Source organism: Leopardus geoffroyi, chromosome C3, assembly GCF_018350155.1.
Source record: "Leopardus geoffroyi isolate Oge1 chromosome C3, O.geoffroyi_Oge1_pat1.0, whole genome shotgun sequence".
Classification (NCBI taxonomy): Eukaryota; Metazoa; Chordata; class Mammalia; order Carnivora; family Felidae; genus Leopardus; species Leopardus geoffroyi.
The window spans coordinates 119,836,499-119,853,199 of record NC_059338.1 but is presented as its reverse complement, the minus strand read 5'-3'; the positions used below and the strand labels follow the sequence as shown (position 1 = coordinate 119,853,199).

General features: G+C 36.6%; 1 protein-coding gene and 1 pseudogene across 6 annotated transcripts in view; one reads left to right on the top strand and one right to left on the bottom strand.

The window, feature by feature from the left end:
• WWP1 (WW domain containing E3 ubiquitin protein ligase 1) overlaps positions 1–16,701 on the top strand; it is a 134,866-nt gene that overhangs the window by 14,017 nt on the left and 104,148 nt on the right. For 4 of the 6 annotated variants that reach the window (XM_045454569.1, XM_045454573.1, XM_045454568.1 and 1 more), the window contains exon 2: positions 10,329–10,424. The exons of 1 other annotated variant lie outside the window; for it this stretch is intronic. In XM_045454569.1, the coding sequence (XP_045310525.1) occupies positions 10,349–10,424 (76 nt within the window). In that variant the 5' untranslated portion in view covers positions 10,329–10,348. Of the gene's footprint in view, positions 1–10,328; positions 10,425–11,952; positions 12,056–16,701 lie in introns of those variants that run through there. One more of the 6 variants, XM_045454572.1, reaches the window with a different exon arrangement.
• On the bottom strand, positions 14,790–16,432 carry LOC123585737 (annotated as a pseudogene).

Sequence of the window (16,701 nt, the reverse complement as noted above, 5' to 3'; positions counted from 1 at the left end):
AGAAATTTTTTGCTTGAAAAGTTTTGGTGTTTTGCCATTGTAAACAATACTGTATATTGTGAGAAATTGAGAAATTATAATTAGAAAAGAAGCTATCTCATTCTCATTATTGATATTATTTTGGTGTAGTTTTCCTTTGTTGATGTAAATAAATATTAGTGTCAGTTCTTTTAAAACAAAAATAGGAATCATCTCTCTAAATTAAGAATAACTGAAAAATAAAGTAAAAATGTGTTTCACTTTTTTATGATGACCTGAGGAGGAGGAAGGCAATGGAGCAAGGAGAGAAGGAAAGTTAGTGTGATAAAAGATAGAATAACAGTGCCAAAATCCTGTGTTTTTGTTTTGTTTTTAAGGGCCATCATTGCTTAGCTTAATTAAAATAATTTCTGCTAAATTTCATGTTTTTGTCCTCACTAATGTTTTCTAGTAAATGAAGTACAAGCATTTTTGATATCCCTTGCTTCCAGCAGAATAAACTGTTAATTTCATTTTTGGGGAAGTTTGTATAATGTATTCAATTATATATATTTTTAAAGATGCATTTTATGGAGCAATATCACCATCTTGTGGCCTTCAAGAAAATTGTTGCCAAAGTTATGTTTTTACAACTGTAAGCATAAGTTAGCTTTCTCTGCTGTTTGTCACAGCTCAGTCAAGTTTGTAATAGGCAGTTCTTACTGTAAATGGGGGTGGGAAGTAGAAAACAAAATGACTTGTACACTAGGATTGCAACTTCATAAAAAAAAAGTGTATTGGAGGAAAATAATACTTTGAAAACAGTTGTGGGTTGGGTTGGTGGGAAGATTACGGATGATTGCTACTCTTATGTTCTCATGAAATATGCAGTGTTTTACAAGCAATTGTGAGCTAGAAAATCTCAGAATGTCCTGTGCTCTTTTAATAGGATTTCCAGGGCCCAGAGAAATTTAGATGTCCTGTCCCACTGTGCCATTTAGTGAGACTGTTGCCTAGAGCAGTTTTCTGAGCTAGTAACTCTTGAAGGAATATTTTCTATGGGAACTTTTACACTTTTTCTTTCATTTTGATGATAATTTTAAAAGGGAAAAAGTCAATTTGAGAAGTATGGTGTTTCATTTAAAAGAGGACCTAAAAACTAAATGAGACCATTTGGTTTTAAGTCTGGGTTTATTTAATTGTTTTTGAGATTCGGTTGATACTGATTATCTTTCATTGGCAAATAAGTATTAAGCACTCTGTGTGCCAGGCTTTGTGGTAGGCAGAGTAGGTAAGATGGTGAGAATTTGTCCTGTACTCTTGGAATTTACAGTCGCAGATGCAGTGAGAAAAATAAAGCTATTTCGAGAAACACACAAGGTAGAAATCAAGAATTCTGGATAAAAATAGCTATAACTTTTTGAGCATTTACTGTGTGTCAGGCACCATGCAAAATGCTCTCGGTACTTTTTCTCTATGTCAGAAATTTATTTTGGAATTTTGCTTTGATTTTTGCAGGAACAATGAGTATACACACAAATAAGTATTTGTGGAAGCTCAGAAACATCTGTGTGGAACAATAGGTTTCCTTATACAGTGCAAGTGGTTTAGCTGTTATGGGTCCAGTAGGCTTTTGTGGCTTGGTTTTGGTATCTTACCACCATTTATTACATTTCTGTGGGAAAATTTGTGCTGTGTTCTAAGCAGCTATCTTTCTCCCAGACATTTAGAGTCCAATCAATGTGTAATTTGGGGATTAGCATATAACTTCTGAATTATTTTGAATAGTTAGGGCTTGAAGTTTTCAAGTTTAATGAACTTTCATTAAAATTTATATACTTTTGGATGTTGGAGTATTTAATAAATCAAATGAGCATTTTAGTTAACATGTTTTACTTTTGTATTGGGTATTTTTGTATTGAGCTGTTATTGTGGACTGTGGCAATGAAATCACATTGGTAAGGCAGAAATGGATTACCAGGGCAAAGATGGGAGAGGATATAGAGGTTTATAGGATCTTATAGGATTTTCTTTATAATATTTTAAAGTTTTAGTTCTGTGCTATATGAGTACTTTTTTTTTTTTAACCTACCCACACTAGCCGATTCTACAGGGTTAATGTTTTATTAATTGTGAATTTTTATTTAACATGAATTTATTGAGTGTTCAGTAAGGGCTGAGCACTAGGCCACAGGCTGGAATTATAAAGATAAGTTGTAACAAAAAAATTTACTGTGTAATAGGGGAGATAAAGAAATAAACATGGTTCCAGTGCTGTGAAACACAAAGCAGCTAACTAGTCCAAAATTGGAGGTATGACACTTGAACCAAATCATGAAGAATGGTTAGAAATTAAGTAGATGAGGGTTTGAGAGTACCCAAATGTTTCTGTGAGAATTACCTTGAGCCCCCAGTGTGCATAGTCAGTCCCCCAGATGATTCTGACATGCAGCCAGGGTACGGGAGACTAGTAGTGAATTAGAAATATTTGTCATTAGGGGTACCTGGGTGGCTCAGGCGATTGAGCATCTGATTTCAGTTAAGGTTATGATCTCACTGTTCGTGAGTTCGAGCCCCAAGCCAGGCTCAGAGCCTGGAGCCTGCTTCTGATTCTGTGCCTCCCTCTCTCTGCCCCTCCCCTACTTGTGCGCGCTCGCTCTCTCTCTCTCTCTCTCTCTGAAAAATAAATTAGCATTAAAAATTTTTAAAAAAGAAAAATACTTGTCATTAGTGAGGTTTGGGTAAAGAGCTTTTCTTGAGACTACCAATTATCTTGTTTTCTCTAGCTGAATTTTAATAAATAAAGGTGGCAAGAGTATGTTAATATACATGATACATTTGAATAACCAGAAGTAGTTTGATAGTAGCTAGAGTATATGCCCTTTTCTCTTTTGGAACCTAAACTCTAAACGACTCTAACAATCGGTGTCATCGCTTCTAAGCATGAACTGTTAAAAACGAGTTGGAAAAAAATTCACATGTCTGTGGGGATTGGTGCTACTGCTCCCCTGGGCCTAAGTCTCTGCTCTGTTTGTCTTAAATTCCTTACCTAGCTGCATCCCTTTTCAAACAGAGAATGCCTTGTATTCCCAGTGTCTCAAGAAGTGCCTACTTCATTGAGGAAATGGGTTGGCCTTCTCACCTGTTCTTTTCTCTGTCTATACTCAGTGTGAGCTATGTCTATACCTCTGTGTTAAATCTCAACTAGCCCTGCCTTCTCAGAGATCTTGTCTAGTACTCATCATTTCTTCTATGACTTCAGCTTCTTCCTGTCTGAAAATATATTCAAGTCTCTTCCATCTTTAAAAACAAACCTATGAATACACCCTTTTAAGCCTGTATATGTCTTTTCCTTCACAAACATCTAAACAATGGTTTCTTAAGCCATTAGCTTCTGGTCCTACCACTCTGTTAAAATTATTCTTGCTAAGTGCCTGCTGACATTCATATTGTGCAGTATATAGTTTTCTCTTTTTACCTATCTTACTGTTAACCATCTCTTAGAAGCTTTTCCTGACACCTCTTCTCACCAAATCTAATTTAGGTGCTCCTCTTTTGTACTTCTGTTGTACTCTGCAATGAGCTTAAAGCTGCTGATTTCTGTGTCTGTTTCCACTGCTAAATTATAAACTCATTGAGGGCAAAGAGCTTATCTTAGATGATTTAACACACTACTGTTTAACACGTTATCTGAAGACACATCTGGTATGTATATATATATGTATGTGTATATATATATGTGTGTGTATATATATATATATGCTGAATGACATAATTCACAAAAATTGTTAAAAGAAATGCCTAACATTTATTGATAGATAGCTCCTTTTTGCCCCATGGTAAGTTGCTTTTCTTAAGCTGGAAATATTAAATGAGAGGCTTAGGTCAGGATTTTGTGGGGAGAACATGGAGGCCCAGTCAGTGTTTATTGAATGAACCATTATCTGATGATACAGAGAGGTCCTGGAAGGAATAGGTAGAGGTAGCCACAGTTTGGACATGGAAGATGAGGGGAGATATTTCAGTAGACTGCTGAGGCAGCAACCAAATTGCATGGGTAGAGAAGTGAGTAGGAGGTGAGAAGGAAGGGTGGCTATTCTTTTGAGAAGACAGGGTTTTTTTTCCCCCCCTTTTTTATTGCCATTCTTTTTTTTTTTCTTCTTATTGCACTTGTTTCATCTGGTTTGCTTTTTGTTTGTTTTAATAAAACATGAGCCCCATGCTCATGCTAATAAAGGAGAGTTGGTTATGAACGCGAAGTGGGGGGAAGCCGTATCCTAGGAAGTGAAAGTGGTGTTAAGCACTTAATCACTTTGGAAAGTAGGAGGGTATACTTCATTTTTAAAGACAGAACTTGGACAGGATTGCATGTAGTATAATTTTATAAGAATCTCTGTCAAGTTATTTAAAGTAGGTGGGGTAAGGGTCTCAAAAGGCTATAGTATTAAGTTTGAAAAGGGTAATCTCAGTGTTCAGAAAAATTAACTGATAAATTGCAGTAAATATAGTAGGACTATATATATTTTTCTGTAAACGTCTTTTTTTTTTTTTTTTACTGTTTCTCATATTTAATATTGCTTTTTTAAAGTTTATTTTTGAGACACAGAGAGAGAAAGCGAGTGGGAGAGGAGCAGAGAGAGATGAGGAGGGAGAGAATCCCAAGCAGGCTCTGTACTGTCAGCACAGAGTCTGATGTAGGGCTGCTCCAGCTCATGAACTGTTGAGATCATGACCTGAGCCAAAACCAAGAGTTGGACGCTTAACTGACTGAGCCACCCAGTCCTCCCTCTCATATGTTATATTTTTAATAATTTGGCATTTATACAGCACTTTGTAATTCACAAAATACTTACATGGATCTCACCTAGGCCATTTGCTACTTAGGTTAAATTACTTGTCCAAGGTCTTGTCAGTTTATTTATTAAGCATTTATTGTGTGCTGGGTATTTTTCTTAGTGCTTTGTCAATGTTAACTCGTTAACTCAAGGTAGGTATTGTTACCTTCTTCATTTTATAGACGTAAAAACTGATGCATTATGAGGTAAAGGAGCTTGCCAAAAGTTGAACATAGTAGTCAAGTGGAGCTAAGATTTGAATCTAGGCAGTCTGGTTGCAGAATTTACACTCTTAACCACTGTTTCACTGCCTCTTAGTAAATGTGGGAGTAGAAATTCAAATCCAAATTCAAACTAGACTTTGGTAAATGATAGTTTCTTATATTCAGTCTCCCCCTATGTACCCCTTCTTCACCTTATTAGAAATAATTGGACCACCAGGCACACTGAAAGCCTTCTATAAGTGACAGTTTAGTTGTTGACAGGACTGGATTTGTGTTTCTTGTAACTTCAAACATTACTAGTTATTTAGAGTTTTATATTAAGTTTGTAGTAAAGGTACTTTTTAAAAAATTTGTTAACCTGTGACTTTGAAAAGAGCAAAATGGTACTTTTATCAGCTCAGGATAGAAATATCTTTGATATTTGATCCTCTGGACTGGGCTTTGCTGTGGTGTGTCATAGCTACTGCTAATTTAACCTCTAGTTTACTGTTTAAATTCTCTTTTTAATTATTTATTACCTTTTTTGGAAGGAATTTGCATTCCATATAGACAAGAAGACCCTGTACATTTTGCTGGCTGGAACTTTATATGAAACACATTTTGTTTGAAAGGATGGGTGGTTAGTTTTGCCTTGGATAGGTAACTATCTTGCAGTTATTTCTCAGATTAAGTTACTGTGATCATGGTTGTGCTTTGACTGGAGGCTTGCTACCTGTGATATACAAGGCTGATTTGAAGGCAAGGATGGAATTTGAATTAACCAGAATCCAGAAGGAACTTAATTAGAATGAGAAAGACAATTGAGTCAAATAGTTTAACTAGGTATTGGACCTGAATTTCTGTAAATAGAGTGAATTTTATGTGAAGAGCAATGAGGAAGTAAATTGCAGGAAATTAATGGGCAGCTGTTAGTAAGGGTGTGTGCCATGATAATATGAGGAGACATAGGTTAAATTCAGCAAGGCTTCTGACTACCTCATAACATTCACATTGTTAACTATGAATGTTTGTTGATCTGAAGAAGGGAAAGAAGTTTGTATTAACTATATAACCATGACTTTAGATTGGTCACAGAGTAATTTTGAGAGCAAGGAATTCACATAGTTTGGAAATGGTTAAATTTGGCGATAAGAGAATCTACAGATAGATCAAGGTTTAGTGCTTAGAAAATTAAAATTATGTGTATAGTACATTTCAATGTAAGATTTTTATTTTGTTTTTGTTTATTAGCTTGAAGTGGCAGCAGAAAATATTAATGAGAGCATTTTGAGAAGTTTATTGTAAAGCAGATTTTCTGTGTAATTGAGAGAAATAACACTTAAAAGGTACAGTTGAATATAAACTCACTGTACACAAGAAAATGAGATAATAAAATAGGGAGAGAATGAATTTATGAAAGGGGAGATGTGAGATACATCTAGGGGGAATAAAGCCAAGAAAAGAGGACTAGATTTGTGTTGGTGGAAAAGTAGAGGTAAAAATGGGAGGAAAAATGAAAACAGAACCAAAAAGTTTGGGGAAAATTAATGTATTTGCCTCCTCTGGTTGAAAATCTGAAATTGAGTGGAGATATCAAATAATGAGCTGCAGATACTGATTGAGGAATTTTGACATTTTGAACATAAATACATTTTTCTCATTAAAAAAAACAACAAAAAACTTCTTGTGCTCCTGTAAAGTTCCATAATACAGTGCACTAAAAGGAACTTTGAAATTGAAAGTACAGAAGGATGGAGGAAAGATGAGTTTATTAGAGCCTGTGATTAGATAGTCATTTTTAGATTAAAATAAACCCCAAACTATAGTCAGAAATTAAAAAGTACATGTAGATGCCCATCTTTGTTTGTCCTTTGGCAGATACTGCCAAGTGTTTTTAAAGTCACTGGAATGACACAGTTTAAAAGTGTTAATTCTTTTTTACTCAGTGGCACTTGTAAATTATCAGGAGTGTGTTGTTTTGCATTAAAGAGGATTAGTGAGTGATACTTACATAGATAGGTCTGTGTGGACAAGTAAACTTATTAAGAAATCAGCTAGCTTTCATGGGGCAACTGGGTGGCTCAATTAGTTAAGCGATTCTTTGTCTCTTTGTGTGGACTCCTGCTTTTGGCTCAGGTCATGATCTCATGGTTCATAAGTTTGAACCCTATGTTGGGCTCTGTGCTGACAGCATGGAGCCTGCTTTGGATTTTCTCCGCACCACCCCCCCCCCCCCCACCGCCACCGCCCCTCTGTGGTGCACGCACTCTCTCTCTCAAAATAAATAAATAAGCTTAAAAAAAAAAAAAAATCAGCCAGCTTCCATCCCAAATAGAAATGTATGTGAAAGTTTGAAACTGTGAAGTGCTATGAAAACATAAAATAGTGATGATACTATTGCAGGATTTTTTTTTTTTTACCTCAATAGCCAAGTTCATTGTCTCACTGCTTTGATGAATGAAGAGGTGGACACAAAATGAGAAGCAGGCAAAATTTTATTAGAGTATAAGATCAGAAGGAAAGCTCTCTAAGGTTCTAGTTGCCTCCCCGTGTCCCCCCCCCCCCCCCTTTCCTTCCCCTTTGTTCCTTCTCAGGTTTTACCTTTATTGTCTGGATAACTCTAGGTGCTAGGTTGTCCATTCCTGATTGGCTTGATTGCATTGTATGAGGGGTGGTCTATGGCCATACCGTTCCTTGTTGGTCATAGGTTTTATGGTCCACTTATTTTTAGTCAGGTCTTTTGTCAAATTTCTGAGGAAAACCTGAGGGGGAGTAGGTGGTGTCTGTTATATTCTTAAGAAGGACCTTATGCCTGAGGGGGTTTGCTGTAGTCCGACATTCCCAGCATTGTTCCAAAAAATGTGTTTTTCCCCACCCAGGGATGTCAGGTCCTCATCTTTCCCTCTCTGCCTATTTTATCCTGTCTTTTCCCTATCATAATATTGCCACTAGGCACTGGTGGGAAGAAGGGGAGCTGGAGGGACTGGAGGCAGATTGTTAAGTGGACAGATTGTAGAGGGAGCATGCAGTGGTACAGCTATGGGGTCAGCCCTGCTGGTCAGTGGAATGAGATCAACTTGTGGGATACAAGGCCAAGGTGTTGTTGGCATAGATGTTGAGACAGGAGTGGGGATGATGGTGTAGTATGGGGAAGAACTGTGGGCCTGAATAGGAACTTGGAAATGCCTTTAAATGCCTTTGGATCCTTACGAGACCACAGGGGCAGTTATTTGGAGTTTAGTGAAACTAAACAATCTGAGGGCTAAAAGGCACTGGGTATCAAGAAAGCTTCTTGCCCCTTCCTCTACCCTTTGCCCAACATGTAGTCCCAGTGGCATTGAAGCCCACTGATGAGTTGTCCCTGTAAAGTTGATTTTTCCTTTCTAATTATTTAGGTCATACAGAAATATAAAATTTAATGGGATTGTGCTTTATTGTAACAGGATTCTGTAAGAACAATCTCTTTGAGGTACATCAAAAAAGCTGCCTACACAGAACCATTATACTGTTTACTAAGGTTACCAAATACCCACCCCAGTGTGTCCCGAAGCAAGAGGTTTCCCAGGGAGCAGAACTAAACACTGGATGGTCCTGGAAAGTCAGTATGAGTCACCTTCTTATTTACTCTCTCCCATTTTATAAATTCATTGAAATGACCAATAATATCTTTTTATGAATGATCCTTATGTAGAAGTAACATTCTTGTATTATTTAAAATTACATCTTCTATTTTGTAGCTTACGCTTTTATGAAATACTTATTTCTGCTTTAGAGTTGCTAAATCTTGGATATTTCAGGGGCAGGGAAGCTGTTTTTTTCATCTATATCTTTGCCACTTCCAGTGAGTTTTAGATTTTGTGCAGTTGATATAATAGCTTTGCCTGAATACAGGCTTTCTAACCTTCCAAGTTCCACATTCATTAGATGAAACATCTCTGGCATCTGATTATGTACCATTCTATCTTGTTACTGAAGTGTTTACTATGTGTTAATATTGTCTTCAAAACTAGGCTAAGTATTCACTGGAACTTTGTCTTCTACAGTTTTTGTGTTCTTGCCATGCCCACTTTGCAGACGAGGTAGTACGTAAGCGCGTTTATTAATTGATTCAGGTAGATAGATATGTGACAGTTTTCTGGCTTTTCCAAGCCTTGATGCTGTGTGTAGCATGCGAAATGGATCAGATTTGTTGTTCTTTTTTCTTAAAAGTTGCTTTCTAAGTCAGTTGCTTCTGACTTAAGGATGACATCTTGAAGTAAGCAGGCAATTGAGATATATCTTCTAAGTGAGGATTTGATAGGCCAATAACCTTGGAGGACTGGAAGCATAGTTCGTTATCTACATTCTGGACTCTTCTTTTCTTTGCAGTCGAATAATAATGAACTCTGCTACAATTCTGTGGCATTTTTAAAGGATTGAGCTGGACATAATCAGCTTCCATATAATTGGCCATATCCTCTGGGTATAAGTTGTAACCTAAATTCATTTGGATGAATAACCAGTTTGCTCAAAAATTTGTTAACAAACTCAAAGTTTTGTTTTTGCCTTTTGCCACAACTGGCCACACAGATGTTAAATGGTAGAATTGGAAATGAAATCAAAATAGTATGACTGTGGAATTGGCTCTTAAGCTTTGTACTGTATTGTCTCCCACAATTTGTTCTTCTTATCCTTATCCTGGTTATGGCACCCTTATCCACCCAGATAGTGAAATGGGAAGTTTTGGTAGTTCAGAATCCTTTGTAACCCTCAGCTATCCCATAACCATCTGGTTAAAGATCTTATATATAGCCTGAGTTCCCCCCCCCTCCTCCCACCCCGCCCACCACCACTCCCAGTGCTCTGATTCAGATAAACTCAATATTTTAGATCTAACCCTGCTGCTGCCAGAGTTATTCCCCTCAAATGTGATTCTTGTTATTGAAACCCTTTGGTGTCTTATCAGTTACCTTTATGATAAACTTTAAACTACTACGCTTGGTATATTTTGAATACCATGTAAACTATTCCATAGGATCCTGTGCAGTTTAGATTACTCAGTTTGCCTGTTAACCTTATCACTTGACACTATCCCTACCTTCCATTCTCCAGCCATTCTAATAGTTCTCTGAATGCACCATAATTTCTGTAATTTTCTCTTGGAGAATTATACTTCAAGAAACAGTTCATTCAAAGGAAGACACAGTTCATTCAAAGATACCTTCTCTGTGAACTGTCTCCTGATTCTAATAGTTTGGATTATCCACTTTTTCTTGTGTGCCCCAGATGTTCTACCTACATTTTGCATCTATTTTAGTAACTGTAACACTGAAAGGTATTTATTTGTTTACAGGTTTGTCTCCTCACTAGACTATGAGCTCCTTGAAAGAAGGAATCCTGTCTTACTCATCTTTATATCCCCAGTGTCTAGCACAGCTCCTGGTACATAGTAAGTGATTAGCAACTTCTTTTTTTGAGTAAGACTATATTTTAACACTCTTAACTCCACATATTGACAGTTACTTATACTGATTTAGACCTATATTGTCATAACAAAATATGATTGTAGACTTTTAACACTTTTGAGGCACAATTTCCTCATCCGTAAGATGAGACTAGTACCCCCCCTACTCATACAACGTTATTGTAATATCAGATTAAAGACTATATATAGCAGTGCATTGTATTTTAAGTGTCATACAACTTTATGTTGTTAAGTGTGGGAACTAATCGTATGTTGAAATTGATCATTTTATTTGCTGTGTTCCTTTTAAGGCAAAATGGTACCATTTTTGAACCATTTCTGTCATGTTTTGCAGTTACTGATTACCAGAAGCATGTACTCAAAATAACAAACCCTATGCCTGTTTATCTTTTTTGCTCTGCAGTTACCTTTCTATCTAATTGACTAATAAAGTCCCTCAATTTTCTTTTAATCTGCTTCCAAATGAATTAACATCTTCACCTTTCCTTAGATCCCTCATCCATTGTTCAGAGGAAGAAGTGTCTTTTTCTTGGAAGACTAATCACATCATCTGTGACAGCTATGCCTTTCCCTTTTTTTTCCCTCGCAGGCTATAGACACCATACTTGATGGATTAGTGATCTACACTTTACCTACTTTCTTGCCTTCCATGCATTCTTTAAATTTTTAGAAGTTCTGTAATTTTAACATGCCAGATTATATGTAATATATGGAAGTTAATAATAAAAACAAACATTTGGGAACCAACCACTTAAGAAGTAGGTCAGTACCTACACAGTTAAAGAGCTACCTGTGAGCACGTCTGTAACTGCATGGTCCTGTCTTTCTCCGATCCCTGAAGTAACTGCTGTTTTGAATTTTTTTTTATTCCAATTTTTTTATCTCTTCTTTTCCTTAGTTGCATTACCACAAATGTATTTTTTTTTGTTTTGAGTATAATAAATGTTCTTTTTATAGCCTTTGTAAACCTTGCACAAAAGGCATTTTAGTATAGAGGAGAACCTAATTTACAAATCTTTATACGTTCCAGAGAAAATATTCAAGTATCATAAAAGAATACATAGAAAAATTTCAGTGTGCACATTCATATTTATAATTAAATAATCATAGAGACTTACTTTTGGGCTGTGCTTATTGCCTCACCATATACAAAATGAAGTGCCTTATCCAGAGGACAGAAATATAGCAGAAGTATTCTCACATATTAGTTTCTTTAGTTTGTGCAGAAATGTTTCCATTAGATTCATAGTGTACTCCTTGGAAGAGTGACAGTTTGTCATTTGATTGCCTTTGGACCTTAGCAGTTCTTTAATGGGCTTCATTCAGTTTGTTGATTGTATAAGCATTTGAGACTCAGAATCCACAATGCCACCATGTTTTTGGATTTCTTTTTCAATCATGGAAGTGTGGCATTTTCAAAGGAATTGCATAGCAAAAGATGAAGTCATGATAGCTGCCAAAAGAATTCATTTCTTTTTTCTTTGTGTTTAAGAGTTGGAAGTATTTCTTGATGACCTCAGTTTAGAATGTTAAATCTTAGACGTGGGACTGAGTAAGAGGAAGATGACCTCAGTGGAGAGTGTTAAATCTTAAAGGTGGGACTGAGAGAGGCTCAGAACTCCATTTGTATTTTTTTTTCATTCACTATTACGTTTCTAAGACCCATTCAATGTTGTTGCCTGCAACTGTAGTTCATTCATTCTCATTGCTGTATAATGTTCCATTATTTGAGTTAGCCTAATTAACTTAACCATTTTTCTACCAGTGGACATTTGAGTATCGGGTTTTTTTGTTGTTATTTTGAAGTATGTTTACACTTGGCACACAGGTAAAAAAATTTTCGTATTATATATCTAGAATTGTTCATTGAAGGATATGCAAATGTTCAACTTTATATGATAATGCCAAATTGTTTTCCAGTGATTGTACCAATTTTAACACCTACCAGCAGGATTTTACCAATTTAAACACCTAGTCACAGTGGGGCACCTGAGTGGCTCAGTTGGTTAAACCTTTACTTCTGCTCAGGTCATGATCACATGGCTCATAAGTTCGAGCCCCACATCAGGCTCTGTGCTGACAGCTCAGAGCCTGGAGCCTGCTTTGGATTCTGTGTCTCCTTCTCTCTCTACCCCTGTCATGCTCACTCTCTTTCTCTCTCTCAAAAATAAACAAACATTTGAAAAAAAAAATGAAGCACCTAGCAGCAGTGTGTAAGAGCCACCATTGCTTTACTTTTTTTTTTTTTTTTTTTTTTTGCCATTATTTGGTACTGTCAACATTTCTAGTTTTTATCATTCTAGTGAGTTTAAAAATAACATTTCGTGTGGTCTTGAGTTTCTCTGATGGATAATAAGATTCTGCATCTTTTCATGTACAAATTGACCTTACAAGTTTCCTTATTCTATAAAATTCCTGTTCAGGCTTTTTGCCCATTTGACTACTTGTGTTATTTTATCTTATTTTTTATAGAAGTTCTCATATAGTTTAAATACTAATCTTTAATCAGCTTTATGTTTTATAAATATCTTACAATTTATAGATTGTCTTTTAGTTTGGTTTATAATATTTTATGATAAACAGAAGACCTTGGTTTCTACATAGTAAAAATATTTACACTTTGCTTTTTTGGTTAGTAAGTTTAAGAAATCCTTCTGTTCTGGGAGGGCACAAAACAGTTTTCTGCTCTCATTTCTTCTAAAAATTTTAAAGTTTTCCTTTTGTATGTACATCACTAGTCCATCTTGAATTGATTTTGTATATGATGTAAAGTGAGGATCCAATTTAATTTTTCCATATAGGTAATTTCAGTATTATTTAGTAGTCCCTCTTTTCCACAGATCTGCATTGTTATGTCTGTTACATGAGGATGTCCTTACATACCTTGGTCTATTTTGGGGCTCCCATTTCATTTCATTTAATTCATCTTGTTTATCTTGTTTTATTTACCTTCTATCAGTCTTGGCAGGCGTTTGTTTGTTTTAGTGTTTTAGTGTTCTTTTATTAAAATAATTTTTTTAATGTTTATTTTTGAGAGAGACAAAGAGAGACAGAGCACAAACAGGGGAGGGGCAGAGAAAGAGGGAGACACAGAATCTGAGGCAGGCTCCAGGCTCTGAGCTGTCAGCACAGAGCCAAACACAGGGCTCGAAATCACGAACTGCAAGATTATGACCTGAGGCGGGGTCAGACACTCAACTGACTGAGCCACCCAGGTGCCCCTGTTTTAGTGTTTTCTAAGAACTCTGACTCTGTTGATTCTTTCTGTCACCTTTTTTCTATTTCATCAGTTTCTGTTCTTTATTATTCCATACTTTTTGGGGGTTTTTTGCTGTTAATTTCTTTCTAACTTAACAGATTGACCTATTATTAATTTTCAACCATTTTTCTTTCCCTAGTATAAGTTTTTAAGGCTATAGATTTGCCTCTAAGTTGACTTTTCTTGTATCCCACAAATTTTTATATGGTATGTTTGTTATCTTCCAGTTCTTGCTTTTTTTTTTTTTTTTTTTTTTAAGTTTTCAGCATGACTTCTTCTAACCTATGAAATATTTAGAAGTTTTTTTTCTCTATTTGTGTTTTTTAAAATTTTTCTTCCATTATTGATTTTTTAACTTAATTGTATATGATCAAAGCCTGGGAACAATATGATTGATATATATTCTTTGAAATTCAGTGAGATTTTCATTATCTTCCAGTATATGTATTAGTTTTCTGTATGCTTCATATATGCTTGAGAAATGTTTCTTCTTTCTTTCTTTCTTTCTTTCTTTCTTTCTTTCTTTCTTTCTTTTTCAAGAGTGAGCACGGAGGGGGAGAGAGAGGGAGAGAGAACCTTAAGCAGGCTCTGCGCCCAATATGAAACCTGGGTGGGGCTTGATCTTGCCACCTTGAGATCATGACCTGAGCCAAAATCGAGTTGGACGCCTAACTGAGCCACCCAGGTGCCCCAAGAATGTTTATTTTCTAATTGTTTGGTATATGATTCTGTTTAAGTTCTGCTTATTCATTTTGTTTTTATTTTTATTTTTGACCTATGAAAAATTGGGAGTGTGTTGAAATCACCCATGACAATGCCAATATGTCAGTTTCATATTGTAGTTCTAAAAATCCTTTGAGGCTTTTTTTTCCCTTGCCAAGAGATGGTGAATTTTATTTTGTCTTGTCTGGATAAATATTTGATTTGCTTAGGAATGTTTCAGGGCAGTAAGAGTAGGAAAAAGCACAGGAAGTAGAGGTCTATTCTGAATAATCCTTTCCCCTCATTTTTAATCTTATTCATCAGAGAGAGTGGCATATTTTCAGTACTGCACTTATAGGCTGGATTCTTCAGATCTTTGGCTCAGGTGCAGAGTTGGAATTTTGATCCTTTTAGCATGTTTCCTTTCAGACTCCTTCCAGTTGTCTTTGTTCCCTTCCTATCTTGGGCCATGCTGGAGTTCCCACTTCTACCTTTTTGGACACTCACCCCATCTAGTTTATTTTCATCTTCCCAGGTTCATCCTTCCTGAGATGATAGAGCTGGAGCTATTTTCCCCCCATGCCTTGTAGGAGATTGCTGCTCTGTTTGAGCTCTGAAATCAGCACAAGGATTAGCACTTCACCAAGCTTCCTCTTTTAATGAAGGGGACAGCATTACCTTCAGCAGCTAATCAGGTTTGGGTGGATTAGAAGTTGGAGAGTGGCAGTCTTCTGCCTTACTGTTTTATTTTCCAGACATCTCACTTTCTCTCCTTCATGCATCCTGCTCTGACTTCTGACAGATGCAGCTGAAGTCCCAGTTTGAGATGACTCACTTCCTGTCCTTGACCATTCTTGTTCTGGAGTTTCTTTGCCTTGCCAGTTTGAGTGTCTCTCCGAGGGCTGTCATTCTAGTTTGGGTTTATCTAACTGATGCTGCATTGTCTCCTGTTCCTTCTGTAGCTGCTTTTTTTACTTCTTATTATTCTGTTATAGCTGGGTCAATAGGCTTTTCTGCTCCAAACATAGAAGCTGCTCCAAACATAGAAGCTGCTCCACTAAACTGGGAGGTGCCAGCCAAGGAGTCCTCTTCCTTAGGAATACTCTGCAGCTTTAGATTCAGTTTGGTTCTTTGGGAGAGACCTCTGTCATCATGTCTCTAATCATCTCCAGAATAATTGTCTTTGGAGCTCCTCACTGACCATCAGGTCTATCATATTGGTCTTCATGGTAGTCCCACTCCCTCTGTAGTCATCATCCCTTAGTAGCCACTACCACATTCACTTCTGCTGCCGTTTATCCTGGAGCCATAGCTTCAATCATAGTCTCTGCTGTGTTGGTCATTTTAGCAATCCTGGCCTCCATAATGATCATGATATTTGTCTTCACAGCTGTCATCACCTCTTCTAGGTAGTCATCCAAGCTGTGTGTTTGGATGTTTTCTGAGAATCCTGATTTCTTCCTCAGCCATAAGAAAAACCATCCTTGTCTTTAACTTGAGCTTGATCAGAAGTATCCATTGGAATTTTGTTAACCAGAAACTCTTCATTGAGGGCATTGAGCAAAGAAGGCAAGTCCTCAAACTCCACATAGTCAAAACCTTTCGATCTCTTTGAGTTGCTGGGTTCACATGGTAAATGCACTGCACTGATAGTTAATCCTCTAAAGAATTCCTTAATGGAGACTTCTGTCACATCACCAGTTGTGTTTCCTAGAAAAGTGGTATAGAGTAGCAATTTGGGAAGATGGCTCTGGTCAATAATGGGTTGCCAGGCAGCCTGTAGAGCAGTGGTCAGGATGCAGTGATTAGTTGGAGGTGCCTGATACATGCTGTTATCATTACTGTATCAAGTGGTTGATACATCTTCCAGATCAGTCCCACTTACTGGTTTGGAGACAGGGATGCTTCCCCCACCAGTGCTATCATCCTCAGCCAGAAAGTCTGTTGGGGAAATGGTCTTCCCCTTCTTTTTGCTGAGGCTGCTATGTTGGGGAGCATTTTCTTTTAAACATGCAAATTAAAAATTTTATGTCTGTTTACTGAATTGAACCTCTTGTCATTTTCTTTGTTCTCCTTAATAATGCTGTTTGTCTGCTTTTATAACTAATCCCACCTTTCTTTTTGTTTATATTTGTCTCATATGTTATTTTCCATATTTTTAAAAATTCTGTCAGTATCTTTACTTGGTAAGTGTCTTTTTTGAAATTATCCATATATATTTTTTGTGATTATTTCTGTATTTGGATTCTCTTTGTGCTTTCTGATAGTTCTGGTTATTTA